Raw genomic sequence first — 18,039 nt, forward strand, 5'->3', positions numbered from 1 at the left:
TATATATAATTCTCTTCTTCCCTCAACAGTTTGGACGAGAAGAAGAAGTAAAGGAAAGATCACTCTCTTATTTCTGCAATGTTTTTTTTTTTTTTTTTTTTTTGAGTTTTCAAAAGATTTTAATGATTTCCATGACTTTGTCGTATATTTTGTTATAAGTTATAAAATGGTTTAATTTAATAATTTACACCTAGAATTAGCGCGAGTCCTTTGAAAGTGCGAGGCACACTGAGGTCACATAGGGGCCTAAGGCCGGCCCTGCAAAATAACGGCGTATGCTACGCCGCGGGTCGACTAGTGTTATTATAACAGGTTAATATTCAAAAGTGAAATGAGAATTACAATGATAAGACAACTCTTTTTATTTGTTGCCCCTTGAAAATGAAAAAGACCTGCTAAGACCCCTCCACAAAAATGTACACACCCCTTATTTTTGTTAGGACTTTGAGCACATTCCAACCCATCCCCACTTAATATAGGACCTCGCGCCTCTTCCGGAGAGCGCGGGCTACAGTTTGTGAACCTCTAATGTTTTGCATCAATCAATAACATTTTTTTTTCAAGTCACAATGTGCTTTATTAAAATATATATCAAGTTTGAGATATATTTAGAAACAAATTTCAGTTTTAAAATAGCTTCCTTGTTTCGATCTCTGTACTCTTGATATATATATATATATTGAAAATGTTTATAATGTGTATAACAGTATCATAAAAAAGATTCATATCACTCACTAGCTTCTCTAAAGTTCTGGACCTTTCATATTGTATAATTATAATGGACAACTATGGTAAGTAACTAAGTATGTTATTTTTCAAATTTACTTTTACCTTTACCTATCCCTTTGTCTGTCGGACATTTGGGGTACCACAAAGATTCTAATTTATTTATGCTTAATGAATATATCATAGTCCTAATCAGATATAAATTTTCTTTTTTTTTTTTTTTGTTTTATTTTATTCAGTTGACACTACTACCTTAATAATGGATGGAAGGTGGGTGGTAGTTGTATACAAAACAAGTTTAAAACTCAAGTAAATTCATTTATTTCAAGCTAAACTTTCGCACACAGCGGCGGTGGCTGGATAGTTAATTTTTGATTATAAAGCGAATGCAGTGGGTTCGATTTTAATACTGGATTCTTTTTTTTTCTCCTTATTTTTCAATGACAAACAAAATATGAAATTTTAATTAACTATTATTTCAATCTGAAGTAAAATTATTTTTTTTTATTGATAGTAAACTTTTTTATGGGTTCCCGGTGGCCGAGTAGTATAGGGCTGGTTTTCGAGCCTGGGCCCTGGGGTTTAAATCTCGGTGAAGACTGGGGATTGTGAGTTTCGGGAATTTTCGAGCGCCCTAACGTCCATTCAAAATTCCAATGGGTACCACATGACATCCTGCTCATTAACCGCTGGCCAAAGAAACAGATGACCTTAACATCATCTGTCGAATAGACAGCAAGGTCTGAAAGCGAAACTTCTTTTTAATTATCAAGACAACTTTGAATATTTTTTCAACATAAACTTAATTTATTTTGTTATGCGTGATTTAATGAAAAACAAACAAGAGTAGGCCTAACTAATGGCGTCTAGTCCCAGAATGAGACAAATACCGACCACCTTCTGATACATTGGACACGAGTGGAGACGTCCTAGGCTTTATTGCTCGTAAAATGTTTGACTTGTTTCGGGTGTTCCTTCAGAGTTGGAGATAATCTACTTCCTAGTGCGAACCTCCCGCAGGGTGACAGGGGATGGCAGCGGGCAAGGTTTGAGACCGAGACCATCGAGACGACCGAATGACAGTCCAGCGCGCATACCACACGACAAGGCAGCCATCTTTGAGGGGGAGGGACTATTCAAGTATTCTTTTTGTTGTCTGTTTATTTCTTTAACTCTTTCTCTCCTAACCGACGATATCAGCGTTGATTCCACTAGAATGTGGTAAATTATTACGGAGAGAAAGTGTTAACGAGAACTTTGTAGGTTGTAACAAAATCTAGAAGTAACAATTTTATGTTATCTTTGTCTACACTTCTTACATTACTTTTGAATATTTGTTTTAGGTGCTCATGAAGCCCAGGTCTCAGAAGGCGGAGAAGCAGATCTACATAGACATTTAGCTGATTGCACGAAAAATCCTGGTCACCGAAGCTTCATTCCTGTCGATACATTCACCCTAGACTATCTTCCTGAGAGTCAACGCGACTTGGACTTGTGCGAGCTTATCAAGTGTGTCGCTGATCTGACCGTGAGAGTAAGTGTCAGGATGACCAGCCCAGGTAGACCAAAGTTCTGGCCAGATTCCACCTTACCATACCCTTGCAGCAACAAAAATGGTGGGCACTTGAGAACAGGAAGTGGAAAAATCCGTCAAGTGCTGAAGTACGAACACACCGCCTGTAGATGTGATAAGTGCAAACAATCAGAGAAATTAAGTGATGTCTGGTGGGTCATCGGAATACAGACAGCCACTCATGTTGTCTATGACGATGTAGAGGCTGAAACTTCGAACATAAGATTGTTTTACGATAAAAAGAGTAGCCCCTTGTTTGTTCTGGACAATGTCCGAGTTTGGAGCATCAGCGTTGAAAGCTGTTTTGAAATGCGTCACCTGCAATGAAGCCATTGCCCGGAAACTGGAGACCATGATGACAAGATTCAAGGATCTTCAGAAGAAGGTCTTTGACAAATTTAGCGGAACTAGAGAAGGTCATAGGCTGACCTTTATCGTTTCCCCTCCTCATGGGTGCTCTAAGCAGATCAGTCTCGGTCGATGGATTGACAAACGCCATGTGGATGAGAAAGATTATTTGCACAAGTTGAGCTACACGACAGCTACTTGTCCTGGCAGCAGTGGAGCCGCTGTTTACTGTGTTGGGTATATCAGCTATTGGTGGGTTTACCATCATGTCCACAGTGGGGCCGTACCTTTGGGACCTAACTACAGCGCAGTAGGATTTGTATATTAAAGTCGGAAGCACCTAAATCGCAAAGAAAAATAAAAATTAAAGAACTATTATTGCATTTGGTTCAATATTATAAGCAGAAGCACATGATAGAGCATCATGGCGTCGCGCTTTGAAAACTGGCGCACAAATTCTTGAGGACAGGAGGACAGCGCTGGCAGAAGAAAAGCGCCAGAGGAAAAAGCAAGGCCAATGACACTAGCTCCGGCTGAAAAAGCCCTGCCCAGTTTGAAGTCAATAGTGCAAACGCAACTTTGGTTGACGAATAGATATAGTCAGTCTTAATTAAATTTAAAGAGTTGCTGTGTCTGATACATAGGCTATCATGGTGACAATAGAAAATAGTAAAGGTAATTCTAAAAATAGCACAGGGGAAAATACCCAAACAAACTTATGTTGTTTACTGAAATAATTTACTTCCCTTTTTTGTAGCCTAGAAGAGAAAAAAAGTGTGAGAGGAGAAGTAGAGAGAATAGAGAAAGAATAAAGATAGAGAGATAGTATAGAGAGAAAAAAGAGAGGAGAGAGAGAAGAGAAAGAGATAAAAAGAAGAGAGAGAAGTGAGAGAGAATGCAATAAGAAACAAGAGAAACAATAACAAAATACTTTTTAAAAAACAAAGCTTATATTAAGTGTAATTGTATCAATTAGTTTGGATCAGTCCTGTACTTTTATGTACAAATTGATCTAGACACAATAAAGATGTTCGATTAGAAATATTTTTACAAATTGTCTTGGCTAGCCGATGACGCCAGTAAGGAGTTCAGTGGATATAGTCCTTGTCTGAGTTCTTTTTGATGCCATGTTTAGTAATCAATTGTTTCCTTACAATTTCCAGCCAAACATCGATACATTTATTCCTGTATTTGGGAAAACAGGCTCACATAGGTCTCACCAGCCACATGAGGAGAAACAAAACGACATTGCAATGCCCTTCAACCTCCTGGATGACAACAGAGGTCATCATCGAAATACAATAGACGAACTATATAGGCTTGTTAATTTTGTAATTTATTAAATGATTAAAGGAAAAAGGATATTTTCAAAGTTATACTTACAAAAACTATTTTTCAGTGCTGGTCAAGTGTTAATTACAATGGAAAAAAAAATTTTTTTTTACATATGAATGCTTAATATAGACCTATCATTGCCTCCCACTAGATCTAAGTCAAAATAATAAAATTGTTCTAGATTAATGAGCTAGATTAATGAGCTATTCAGAGCTATAAAAAAATAAAATTTCAAATTCAGTCATTGGACATGTGTTATAGCAACATAAAAATGGCCTACACATCTCGATCGTCATTTCCCCTCGTAGATTCGGACCACACAATGATCCATCTTACATCCACGTACAAACTGGTTTTAAAAACAACAAAACCCGAAGTACAGTCCATCCAGTCACGGTCTGATGATGCTGTCTTACAGCCACAAAGTTGTCTGGAGCAGAATGGGACATGTTTGTAAACAACTTCACAGACAGATGAACTTACCACAACTGTTAATTCGTACACATCCAGTTCTGTGAAAACATGATTGTACCAAAGAAGAAAATTAAAAACATTCAGTAATAATAGACCTTGGATGACCAACATTAAAAAATTAACATTCTGTCATCATCAAGAAGTACATAGAAGTCTATTTATAAGACCTGGTTATGAGTGTATGTGTTTTTTTTTTCGTGTGTGAATGTTGTTCGTATGTGCATGTATATCGTGCATCTATATTGTTATTGTACAGTAGTTACTCTGAGGTTGTCAATTGTAGTCGAAATGAATTTCCATTTGTTTGGATCAATAAAGTTATCTTATCTTATCTTATCTTATTGCTAAGTGAAATTGATGATGTAATTGTGTTTGTTACAAAGCTTATATCAACTCATTTTGTCTGTCTGTTTAGTAAAAAGTTTGTACACGTTATTTCTCCGACTCTTCGACATATATTGTTTCTTTCCATTTATTGCGGCGACCTATAAGGGGGACTAATTCAGCTTATACCACCTCTTCAGTCAAGTACAGTTTCTTTCTCTTGTTCGAGACAGGAAACAAAATAATTACCAATAGTTAATTAACTAATTTTTGTTTTTTTGTTTTTTTTTTAGCCTTTATTAATTATTGTGTTGTCAGGTAAAAGAAATAATTGTAGTGGCGTCACTTGGAAGGTGGTCACCCCCCGCACCCCCTTTTAAAATCCTGTGTTGTTTTCGTTTCGCTTGTTTGTTGAACTGTTATACATATAGTTTATAATTACCTACGTTATTTGATGGTTGAACTGTTATACATATAGTTTATAATTACCTACGTTATTTGATGGTTGAACTGTTATACATATAGTTTATAATTACCTACGTTATTTGATGGTTGAACTGTTATACATATAGTTTATAATTACCTACGTTATTTGATGGTTGAACTGTTATACATATAGTTTATAATTACCTACGTTATTTGATGGTTGAACTGTTATACATATAGTTTATAATTACCTACGTTATTTGATGGTTGAACTGTTATACATATAGTTTATAATTACCTACGTTATTTGATGGTTGAACTGTTATACATATAGTTTATAATTACCTACGTTATTTGATGGTTGAACTGTTATACATATAGTTTATAATTACCTACGTTATTTGATAGTTTGAACTGTTATACATATAGTTTATAATTACCTACGTTATTTGATGGTTGAACAAACTTAAAAATGAGTGTCTATTACATTTTAAAATTCAATGAAAACTCAATTTATCTAAAGTTCATAAGGTTTGTGTAGTCATGTGAAACTCTGCACTCATCCTTAATCTTATCGTAATTATATATAATACAGAAACCAGTGAAAGCAGGATAACTCTAACCTCCACCTTTGGATCTTCTCATTCTTGATCTTGCCTTTATTTTGTCTACAATACATAAAGGACGCGGATCGCTGGTCTGTGACTAGGGTAAAGGGTCTTCCGATAAGAAAGTGTTTCCACGTTCTCAAAGATTGTACTATTGCATACGCTTCTCTTTCCAACGATGAGTGTGTCCTTTCGCTTTGCGATAGTGTCCGGGAAAAGAAGGCCACAGGCCGTCCGTCTTGGTTAAGTGTAGCTGATATAGCTATGTCAGAAGCATCTGTCTCCACTGTTAGCGGGCGATTGTAATCTATGGTGTAATCAGCGGATTTCTCGAGCTCGTCCTTCAGGTCCTGGAATGCTTGTTTGACCTCCTCAGGGACAGGAAATCGTTTATTTCTAGTTAACAAGCTGCTTTCGTCTGAGAAATTAGGAATCCATTGAGAATAATTGGCCAGCAGGCCAACTATTCAATTCTATTCTCACAGGTTCGACGGAGCATTTAATTCCCGCGAGCCTCTGAATCTTTCTGCGTCAGGCTTGAGCTGACCTTTAGATATTTCGTATCCCAGCAGTCTGACAATGTGTTCCGAACTCCCTTTTAGCTTCGTTGAAAGTAATACTACTGCAGGTTTCTATCATGAGACTCGGCATCATGTCCACAGATGGTCACATTGTCCACATAAGTGAATGTATTTTCTAGTTGCTCGTCTTCGATTATTTTATCTATAGTTCGTCGGAAACAAGCCACTCCATTTGTAACTCCAAATGGAATTCTTCGAAACTGGTAACTGAGGTCCAGAGTGCTGAAGACAGAAAATTTTGCTATCTTTTCTAATAATTCATCCATTCTTGGCATGGGATAGGCGTCTAACAGCGTAAGCCAGTTGATCGTCTGACTATAGTCAATAATCATTCGTCTTTTGTGCCTCGCCAGGGGGGTTTTGAAGGTTCTAATACTTCTTCTTTTAATATTCTCTGAATCTCAGCATTAATAAACTTAGTATCATGTAATGAGTGTCTGCGCGACTTAGTTTCCATTGGAGTGCAGTTTGAAGTTACCAAAAAGGCTAGGTGCCTCAACTTAAGCTGGTCTAGGAGTACCTACTGTTGATGTGTGTGTTATATAGGTAAGGCTGCATCACTCGGTGTTTGGGAGTAACATCCCTTGTAACTGTTTGTTGTCAACCAAGATGGCGTAAGATTAAACAGCTGATTTGGTGTCTATATAAACTATATAGTTTATACCTATAGTTTGTTATTATTTGTTCATGATAAACAACATGGTGGCAGGGGTAACAAGATTTATAGTTAGATTTATAGCAGTGGTATAAATCTAGTCAAATCAAGTAAAAAAAAAAGAATAGATCTAAAGTGTAGAATCTACTGTAGATCTAGACTAGAGTAACTTTGAGTAAGACTAGTAAGAGTGGCTCGGGGTTCTTATTTATTCAATAAAATTTATTGTCTTATATTATAAGTTATATATTCAGTTACGGTATTCTAGATTTAGTTAACTTAACTCTACTATAGTTTAGATTGTAGATATCTATTGCATTGAAGATAGCAGAAGGTCAACTTAAACCACCAACAGAGTTAAATGTAATAGATGGTAATCACCAGGTAATGTGAGTGAAAATTTTCGACAGTGGAGAAGACAAGTCGAACTGTTTCTATTGGCAATAGGAGCAGAAGAAAAATCGAAAATCAGACAAAAAGCAATAATACTACATTGTGAGGGACCTCAGGCCCAAGAGAGATGTGAGCAATTACAGTATGATGAGAATGAAGACGTGAATGTCCTGCAAATTTTACTAAAGAAATTACATGACTATTGCAACCCCAGAAAAAATGAAGTTCTGGAAACATTCAGATTTTGTAACGTAGAAAAGGTTGAAAAATGTCATTTTAAAGAAAAGGATAGAATGATTAGAGACAAGATTATATTCTCTGTGGAAAAATGATTGCAAGAGAGATTATTGAATCACGATGATCTTACCTTGAAGAAGTGCATAGAGATATGCCAAACATATGAGCAAACTGCAAAAGGATTGGCAGAGATAAATAAGGAAGCTGTTGTGAAGATAGATAAGATAGAACAAAAGAAAAATGACAACAGAAACAACCTAATAGATTGCTGGTTTTGTGGAGGCAGACATGCAGTGAACAGAACAGCATGCCCAGCTTGGGGAAAAATGTGCAACAAATGCAAAGGCAAAAATCATTTTGCAGTTAAGTGTAAGACTAAGAATAAAATACATATGCATAATACTATGGATGAATTTGACCAAGAGGAACAATTAAACTCAATAAATGTGTTAAACATAAATAGGGACAGAATGACAGCACTATTCATGATAAATGGTCAACAAATAAGATTTCAACTGGACACAGGAGCAGATGTTAACATTATATGTAAGAAATATGTTAAAAAGACACAAATTAAGAAGACTGTTCAAGCATTAACAATGTGGAATAATTCCAAATTAAAAACTGAGGGCACTGCTAACTTAATAATAACGAATCCTAAAAGCAAAACGAATTATTTGGTAACATTCACAGTGGTAGAGAACCACTATCAATGCTTATTAGGCTGTAAAACATGCCAAAGTTTAAATGAAGATAGATTCATATCACAAGTAAACACAATGGATTGTCATCTGGGAGATTTAGGTGAAACATCATTAATTGTCAACGAGAACATAGCTCCGGTGGTATCACCTTGTCGTAATATACCGTTTGCATTTCAACAAAAAGTGGAAGCAGAAATAGAGACATTAGTCAAAAGGAAAATATTAATTCCTGTAAATGAACCAACAGATTGGGTCCACCAGATGGCTGTGTTTCAAAAGCCAAATGGGGATTTAAGAATCTGCATTGACCCAAGACATCTAAACACTGCTTTAAAAAGAGAACATTTTAAGTTACCAACTTTGGAAGCTGTAATGCCACAGTTCCTAAATGCTAAAATATTTTCTAAATTAGACATAAAGGAGGCTTACTGGCATGTACATCTAGATGAAAAGTCTAGTCTACTAACAACCATGATCACACCATATGGGCAGTACAGATGGTCAAGACTTCCATTTGGACTAAGTGTAAGTGGAGAAATATTTCAGAAGAAGTTAATTTTATTGAGTATGATTACCTTTCAACAACAACATCACAAGATGTGATTAGAAAATTGAAAGGACAATTTGTTCGTTTTGGTGCTCCAAAAATGTTAGTAACAGATGGCGGTCCACAGTTTAGTTCAAATGAGTTTTTGAGATTCACAAGGCGATGGAACATCAATCACATCAGATCAGATCCTGGTTATCCGAGAACAAATGGGAAGGCTGAAGCTGCTGTAAAGATAATGAATTTAATGCTGAAAACTAAAGATAATGGTGATGATCCATATGAAGCTTTACTGGAACTCAGAAATACACCAATGTACTGGATTTAGCCCAGCTGAATTGTGCCTAAAAAGAAGTCCTCGGACATAGATTCCCAGCACTTCAAAGTGTTTAAGTGAACATGTTGTAGCTGAGAAGAAAGAGAATTACAAACGACAAGTAAAAAGACAATATAATAAGCAAGCTCGGGATTTACCAAAACTCCATCTAGGGCAAACTATTTATTACCAATACCCATGTCAAACAGGATGGTATCCTGGAATAATCAGGGAACAACCATCTCCAAGATCTTATAAGATCAAGGGAGATAATGGAGGATTCTACATACGCAACAGATTTCATATTAGGCCAAGGAAAACTATTTTGAAAGACACTGATGTCTATGATGGGAATGTCTTGGATGATGATGATGATAATGAAAGGGCAGATTATTCTGATAACTGTTCTCAACATGCAGCAAAGTCTGAAGTAGTTTCTCATGTACCAGACAATAATTGTGATAGAAATATGCCAGCAAGAAATAGCACTCGAGAAACAAATAGACCTGTGTGGCATAGGGATTATGATATGTACTAAGAATTTTTATAACAATATTAATTTGCATGTTGAAATATTTATTCTATATGTGTCACTCTCAATTGAAATTTATTTGTATTTTTAGTTGTTATAATATTTATAAAATAAGATGAGTTATTAATGTTTGTTATTTTAATTGCAAATATTTCTGATATGTGTTTTGTTAGCTATAGAAAGGGAAGGATGTTGATGTGTGTTTTATATAGGTTGCATCAATCGGTGTTTGGGAGTAACATCCCTTGTAACTTTTTGTTGTCAACCAAGATGGCGTAAGATTAAACAGCTGATTTGGGGTCTATATAGCTTATACCTATAGTTTGTTATTATTTGTTCATGATAATCAACACCTACAAACAGAGGTAGTCTCTTTCCACTAAAGGGAATCTGTAGATTCTCGTGTAGGCTTATGAAATCCAAGCCTAGAATTACATCTGAACATAATCCATCTAAAAGTGACAGTTTAATATTTTCATATGTTTCATCTTTGAGTTGAATGGTAACAAAGATATGGCCTTCAGTAACTCGAGACAAGTGAGTAGAAGCCATAAATATTCTGTCCACGGACGTTTTTATCGGCCACTTGTGACTCCTGACAACTCGAGTTGATACGTAACTCTCACAGCTTCCAGTGTCTTTCAGGGCTTTAAGTGGCACCCCATTGAGAAGAATCAAGGAGGTTGATTTGCCTAGTCCTAAAGAGTATAACGTAGCGAGGGCAAATGCTGTAGATTTTCTTGATTTGCAAGATCTCTGAAAATGTCCCTTCTTGCCACACAGACTTACATGTGGCTTCACGTGCGGGGCACTCATTATGAGGATGTCTTCCTCTGCCGCAGTAGTAACACTTGCTAGATATGGCGTTTACCTATTGTTTTGCTTGAGTCGAAGTAAATGGGGCTCGTAGATCATGCAACTGGGGAGACAGAATCAGCAGAGTATTCTCTTATAGTATTTGTAGTAGCCCCACAAGTCCGTTTCTGGCTGTGACTCGTACAACAACGAATGTTGAAAGGCATGTTCAAGTACTCTGGCTTCCTCAAATGCATCCTTCAACTTTAAATCTGTTTTCTCTAGAAGGCGTTTTCTAATACTGTTGGAGGTAATTCCTGTGATAAATGCATCATGTATGGATTCGTCACGATGCTGCTCAGCTGTCACGGCTTTGAAGTTGGAGTCCTTTAATAGACTGCGGAGTTTCTGAAGAAAGGCGTCAAAACTTAAACCCTGTTCCTGTCTACATGTGGCTAACTTGTGCCTTGCGAATACTTCATTCTTAGGCTGAATGTAGATGTTATTTAGTGACTGAATTGTATCTTCATGTGTTTCTTTGTCACTTATCATCTGGTACACCGATGGCGAAATGTAGTTTATTAATAGCTTCTTGTTATCAATGTTTTCTATGGTAACAACAGATAAAAGGTTTTTAAAGGTTTCATACCAGTGTAGCCACTTTTCTGATGCTTGTGGTGCGGTAGGTTCAACATCAAACCTTTCCGGTCGAAGCAATCTATCCATGTTTAGAGTCAATACCACACCTCATAGATTTAGTCTAATAAATTGTCGTACTTTAACATAACAAAAACCATGTTACATCTAAAGCTTTATTACACTGAAGGACGAAAATAACTACACACATAGTAAAGATCACAACACGGAATATCGTCAGTATACAATCTAACATGAATCCACAAATGTAAACAAATGCTAGGGGTGACAGTCGAAATAAACAACTTCACGACACTTACATAATACAGACGTTACTTCAAAAAAGGAGATGATTAGGTCCTACTCGTCATGCATCTAGTCATACATGTTAACCAATGTCTTAAATTCTGCCAAGATAGTGGTTTTCCTGGCTAGCTCAGACAACTCATTTCAGGCTTTCTAAATTTAGATATTTCCTAATGTTTTGTTGTTGTTGTTTTTTTTGAGTTGAGGAGTCCCAAACAGACAGTACCATTAATCTTTAAGTTCAATTTTGCAACAATGCAACCATAAATAAATCACATTGTTTTTTTTTTTCTGGTATTCAAATTTGAAAACTTAACATTAACTACATCAATTTTAATGACTTAACGATTTCATTTTTAATAAAATTGCTCATTGTATTAGTGTCATCTATTTCTTTGTCTCAAAAAGTTCTAAATTTTAATTTAAAACCATTTTCCACATGACGCCAAATGTATGCAGATAAATGCAGATGGTATGAAATGGTTGAAGGCTTAGTTAAATGATTTAGAGAAATTCTTTAAGGTCTTAGTATCATATGAATAATGCACTGTCAATTTTTATTTTCTTCTTTACAGCTTTAGATTTCTTACCAGTCATGGTATTTCTGTTTGAATGTTGCCATTTGAAAAATCATCATATACGCCAGGCATGTCAAACTCATTCAAATGTATGAGCCGCATAAAAAACTTACTATGACCTGAAGGGCCGCAGCCAAAAATCTGTTGGAAAACATAGCCTACTAGTTTTATGTAAATTAGAAACAATACAATAGAATGGATAACCTGTCACTCAGCTAAATTTTTATTGCCAATTTGTTAATTAAAAATTACTATGATTACTCATGTTTTTCGTTGTCCTGATGTTTGATATCTTTTCTAAGATACATGTTTGTTTGCCACTGACACTTTCATCACTGATGACAAATTTGGATCAGATAATCTCAAACTGTGAGGTGTTTTTGTAGCTTCATTATGGAAAAGAACTGCTCACAGAGATATAAATGCTTGCAAACATAGTAAGAATTCTGGCTGCACATTTCTGCAATTCAACCTACTGTTCAGGTAAATAACTTTAAAAATTTTGGTACAGCCACTTTTATATATTTTGCTTTCAACAATAAATCAAACTGTAATTCTATCATCTCTAGCTGCACATGTTCAGCAGCAAATGAAAATAAAACGAAGTCACGAAAACAGTTATTGAAAGCATCTAATAAAGATTCCAGGTGTAGGGCATGTTTACCTAATGTTGCAGCAGTATTCTAAAAAGAATGTTTCTATCTTTAACATTTCGAATGTTTTATCTTCTTTATCAGTATCCTAGTAATAAAACTATTTCAATGCACTAAATATTACTAGTAAAGTAAAGTTCCCCTTTCAGACCTTGCGATCTATAGTTCAGATGATGTAAAGGTCATCTGTTTCTATGGATAATGGTTAACAAGGGTGTCATGTGGCCAGCACAATGACCAACCACCTTTACTTTCCCTAACAAATTAGAGGTACCCATTAGGTGGGTGGACTCAGGAGCATTCTAAGAATCCTGAAATTGTAAAAAAAAATCCCAGTCTTCACCAAGATTAAATCTAAGACCCTCAGTTTGGAAGCCAAGTGTTGTACCTCTCAGCCACAGCACCGCCAAAATAAAACTAAATTATTCATTTTCTCTTACTACAGATTAAATATAATTGTAATAAATTTCTACCATTGTTCTACAGGTCATGGCAACATTTGTGAATATCGTAAACCATGCAGAAATAACGGCACTTGTTCACCACTACCTCCAATCATGTTCGAACATTCAAATGTGAGTGTGCTGCCACGGGTTACTATGATGACAGGTGTGAAAATAGAAAGTCTTAGGCTGTATACATTTATCTAATAAATAGTTTGTAATCAACCTCTAGGCTTATGGGACAAAGTTACCTTAGGTAGGGCTTATGTTTACATCAAGTATTCAAGTATAGTCCTGGGTGTTACTACATTGTTCATTTTATAGTCACTGGGCAGTGTTTTATACCATGTGAACCAATAGATCAGCATTTCGATTAGCTGGTTTAGACAGAATGAATATCTGTTGTAAGTAAGAGATTCAGGATATACATACAACGCTATCAATAATATCTTTTTTTTTTGTCTGTATTGAGAAACTACAGTTTTATGGAGTATTTAATTTTTGAGTATAACTGTATCAATGTCCAATGTTAATGGGAGTGCCCTGTACAGTCACAAAGATCTACGGTCTTCTAGCAGTAAGATTCATAACAAACAGATATTCACATTTGATTATAGTAACACCTTTAGTAAAATTGTTGAATTTAGAAACACTTAAGGATAAAAGAGTTTAAAAAAAACTAAAGGAGCAATAATACATACAACACTGAACCATTATCTTCAAATACAAAACCTAATAAAATACTCAGAAAGACACAAAGATAAACGCACATTCCTTGTTCTATATGGTAAGACAAATTTATACTCCTTCTTCCCTAGTGCTATTAGAGCATGGCATGGGTTGCCTGAGTCAGCCAGTAAAACCAGTGGCAGAATTTAAGTCATTAATTAACATGCATGACTTCATTGACCTAGGGACATGCGTAGGACATATTATCATCTGTATTTTATAAGATAAGAAGATGAGATAATGCAAAAAGATGGCACTAGAGGGGGGGGGGGCTGATGAATGCTCTTAGTTTATTTCATCTGCAGATGAACATGCAGAGAAAAATTAAAAGATTTAAAACAGTCTAAGAAAGAGTGCCCAAAAGAAGGAAGGAGGTTTTAAATAAGTGGCAAGTCAGAATTAAAAACATGGGTTTAGTTGTTTAGTTAGATTGGTTTATATTTGTATCAAACTGCTTGCTATTATTTTGCTTTTGTTCAAATTTCTGTTTTGATTGATGATTTCTCACCTTGATATGGTCTGTAACATTCACCTTCTCCTTTCCCTTAGTTTGTTGGGGCACCTCACAAGATCTGTTGAATGTCTTTCTCCATTCCTCTCTGTCTTTTGTCTTGGATAAAATTTCTTTCAATAAAAGGCCTGTCCATTCTTTTATGTTGTCTTCCCATCCCTTTCTCTGACTGCCTCTTTTTCCTGGAACTGTTCCTTGAAGGAAGGTCTTTGTGTGCCCTGAGGACAATGTGATATTGCCATAGAGTTTAATTTTGAGTTTTTTTTATTCAATTGCTGTATTAATTCTGTTTCTAATCACTTTGCTTGTGATGAGATCATTGTATGTAATTCCTAGGATCTTTCAGTAGCATCTCATTCCATTGCTAGGATCCTCCTCTCTAGTTCTGCAGTCATCATCTCAGATTTGCAATCATATAAAAATGTTGCCATGACCAGTCTGATTTCATGATAATTATGAATATAAATACTAAAGTTGACTATTATGTGTCTTTAATTTCAAAACATGCCAATTTTTCACTTGGGATTTGACTGTTATATAAATACTAATACTATTGTCAAATGCCATTCTGTATCCGTGTAAAATGATTTTCTTGTTCACTTTTGTCATTATCCTGATACACAAATTATGTGATTTGAAGTTAGTGTTCTAAATATCTGTATAATTCTGTCCAGATGGGTTTGTCTCTAGTCACCTGAAATTCTCCACTCATCCTTAAACGTCAGAAGAAAAGACATTTGTCATTATTACAATTTTTGTCTATTTAATAATTTCTTCTTGTGTGATCCAGAATTTTGACCTTGTAAACATTTGAAATACCTTGAAAATCATTATTGACATTAGTTACGCATGCTGAATGTTTTTCTTTATTTAAAAAAAAACTGTGTCAGGAATTGCTGCTTGTGCTATACACTCTGGGCTGTCATCTCAACAGTTCTGGTTTCTAAGCTTGCCTTCCGCCACTCCTTGACACCCTGCGGGGTTAGTCAAGAAAGAGTTTGACTTGCATCTGCTTGGGGGAGCTACCACCTTCTACTAAGCGCGTCCCCAGGTGGCGGATATGGAAAGGACCCTTAGATATAAGGGTTAGCTGTGAATACCAAATAAACAGCTGCGGACCAACTGGTTTGCAGTCATTGAGGATGAGGTGGAATATTCCAGTGGTTAGAATATTTACTAAAAACATCTCAGAAATCTAGGGAAATGATTGCGAAAAGGGAGAATAGGGCGCTTTAACTCTAATCCAGGTAGATGAAGCTTGTTTGATAGGTATAGTAGTTCATCTAGGAGAGAAAACTCCAAAAATAAACACCTGCAGATGAACTTTGACGATCAAAGGCTTTGGGTGCATGCCCAAAAAGAAAAGCAGGCTGAAGTCAGAGTCAATGGGCCTCCTGGCGCATAACACATTGACATGCAACCTCATCTATAAAATGAGAACGAAGAAGAAGAGAAGTTGCATCTGGTCACTGCTATGCGTTGGGGATGGTTCTGAGGTCCGAAGTTCGAGTCCTCCTTGTGGCTTATCTATGTACTACAGTTTCTTCACCTTCTCAAGAAGCTGCTTTTATGTTTGATGTCACGTTTCATTATTAACTTATCTTGCTTGAGATCTATATTGTTTGAGATCTATCTGATCTTTTTTTTTTCTTATTTAAAATCTATCTGATTTAACTTGTGATCTATCTTATATTTTTGAGATCTTTTTTATCTTGTGAAGATCTTTCTGATCTAATTTGTGATTTATTTTATCTTGTTTGAGATCTATCCTATCTTGTTTGAGATCTATCCTATCTTGTTTGAGATCTATCCTATCTTGTTTGAGATCTATCCTATCTTGTTTGAGATCTATTTTATCTTGTTTATGATCTATGTGATATAGTTTGTGATCTATATTATCTTTTTATGAGATCATCTTATCTTATTTGAGATGTATCTTTCTTAGCTTCTGCAAAAAGAATTTCAAGGGATGATGATATTTATATTAAACCCTGATTGCATTTATTTTCTTCTAGAATGTCCAAAAGATTTGTCAGCTAAGGAGCCTAAAATATTGGCCTGTTTACAAATATGAGATCTACCTTAACTACACAAGTACCTTACAGAAGAAGGCTACTCACTTGTGTTTGGATATGCCTGCTATACCAAGGCCCACATAGACTGGATATTTATATACCGTAGCCTAATATTATGTTACTGACAATTATCTAAGTATTGCATGTCCTGTACAAGCCTCTATGACTAAGATAATTAAAGATATTCATGATTATAAGATAAATAGAATGCAATGAAAATCAAAGATGCCAGAATTAAAACAAGAAAAGTAGGCAACTGTATAGTTTACTTTTCTACTGTCTAAAATGTTTGTAGATTCTAAAGTTAGAAAGTGTCTTTTTTTAATGACAAATTGCCTGTCTATACTGTTTAGTTTAATCTTTTTTTTTTTAATATAGTGCCTATCACCCTAAGTGATGGTCAAGCTCAACAGATATTATTATAAGCAGCTTTTTTTTTCTGTGTATTATTCAACCACAGATGCTGTGAGGGATATCTGAAATCCATTGCTGACTTGTCTAGCAGAAAGATTTCCATCCATTTAGTGATAAAAGATTAAGTGTACACAACTTTTAGTAGTCACCACATAACACTTACATTGTGATGCTCAAGACAATACTGTTCATGAATGGTTTAGTTTTCTTTATACTAAGAGTGTCCAAGAAAGATAAGGTCAAAGGTTAATTGGAGTTGTTGTTTTTTTATGCTGTGACAGTGTTACATTTCCCTTGTGTTTTTGTATGAGTTTAAAGACATTAACCATATTTTTTGTTTTACAAATGTAGGACGAACATGTTAATAAATTTTGTCTTTGATTCTGAAATTTTAAACACTTAGAGAAAAAACTTACAATGTTTTGTTTTTTAATTTAAATTTACTATTCATTTACTTTGACTGTTGACTTTAAGTTAGAAAATAAACAAAGATTTCTTTGAGGTATATTTGTTAATGACCATAGGCATTAAAGAGAGTTGACACAGCTAACTGAACTTTTCAACAAGATAATGTCTTAAAGAAATTAAGAGCTTTTGATGGAATTCTGTGGTTGAATAACATAAGTAAAGTTAATCAGTCACAGGAGTCCATCAAAAATATAAAATGCTAAAAAAATATAAAAGATTAAATTAAATTTTTGAGATTACATATTCTTTATGTAGAATCTTTTTTGAACAAAGTTTACCAGTATAGGTATTTAGACCTAGGAACAAATGATAACTGGATATATTTTTTATTTGAAACCACTGGCATGTATTTAACTTGTTACTAATACTTTTTAATATCTGCAGTATCAACTGTAGTTTTCTTTGAAGAGTTCTATATGAATATGTTACTTTTGAACACTGCTGAATTACTAGATTTTATTCAATTATGTTTTGTAAATGAAATATTGTACAATGGCATATTTGTTTGTATTATAGAATTAAGGTTTTTACAGCTACATATTAAAAACATCTTAAATTTAATGTAGTTTCTGCACTGAATAATTTTTAAAACTTTTGGATAATTTATACTAATTTTGTTATGTGTGTATATTTGTAGAATATGAATATCATA

General features: G+C 35.0%; 2 protein-coding genes and 1 pseudogene across 2 annotated transcripts; 2 read left to right on the forward strand and 1 right to left on the reverse strand.

Moving 5' to 3' along the window:
• The first annotated feature begins 702 nt into the window (after positions 1-702).
• On the forward strand, positions 703-6,953 carry LOC129928328 (uncharacterized). The gene is made up of 2 exons (XM_056042284.1): positions 703-791; positions 2,070-6,953. The coding sequence occupies exons 1-2, from the start codon at positions 779-781 to the stop codon at positions 2,624-2,626; spliced, it is 570 nt and encodes a 189-aa protein (XP_055898259.1). The 5' UTR covers positions 703-778; the 3' UTR covers positions 2,627-6,953.
• A 20-nt stretch (positions 6,954-6,973) lies between these two features.
• On the forward strand, positions 6,974-17,512 carry LOC106072030 (neurogenic locus protein delta-like; annotated as a pseudogene).
• LOC129928406 (uncharacterized) lies at positions 10,713-11,300 on the reverse strand. The gene has a single exon (XM_056042651.1). It carries the CDS (start codon positions 11,298-11,300, stop codon positions 10,713-10,715), a length of 588 nt encoding a protein of 195 aa, XP_055898626.1.
• Positions 17,513-18,039: the final 527 nt, after the last annotated feature.

This window comes from Biomphalaria glabrata, chromosome 9 (genome assembly GCF_947242115.1).
Source record: "Biomphalaria glabrata chromosome 9, xgBioGlab47.1, whole genome shotgun sequence".
Lineage (NCBI taxonomy): Eukaryota > Metazoa > Mollusca > Gastropoda > Planorbidae > Biomphalaria > Biomphalaria glabrata.

Bases quoted from the DNA above. Each gene is read 5' to 3' on its own strand.
- LOC129928406 (XM_056042651.1), bottom strand. From the start codon at position 11,300: ATGGATAGATTGCTTCGACCGGAAAGGTTTGATGTTGAACCTACCGCA.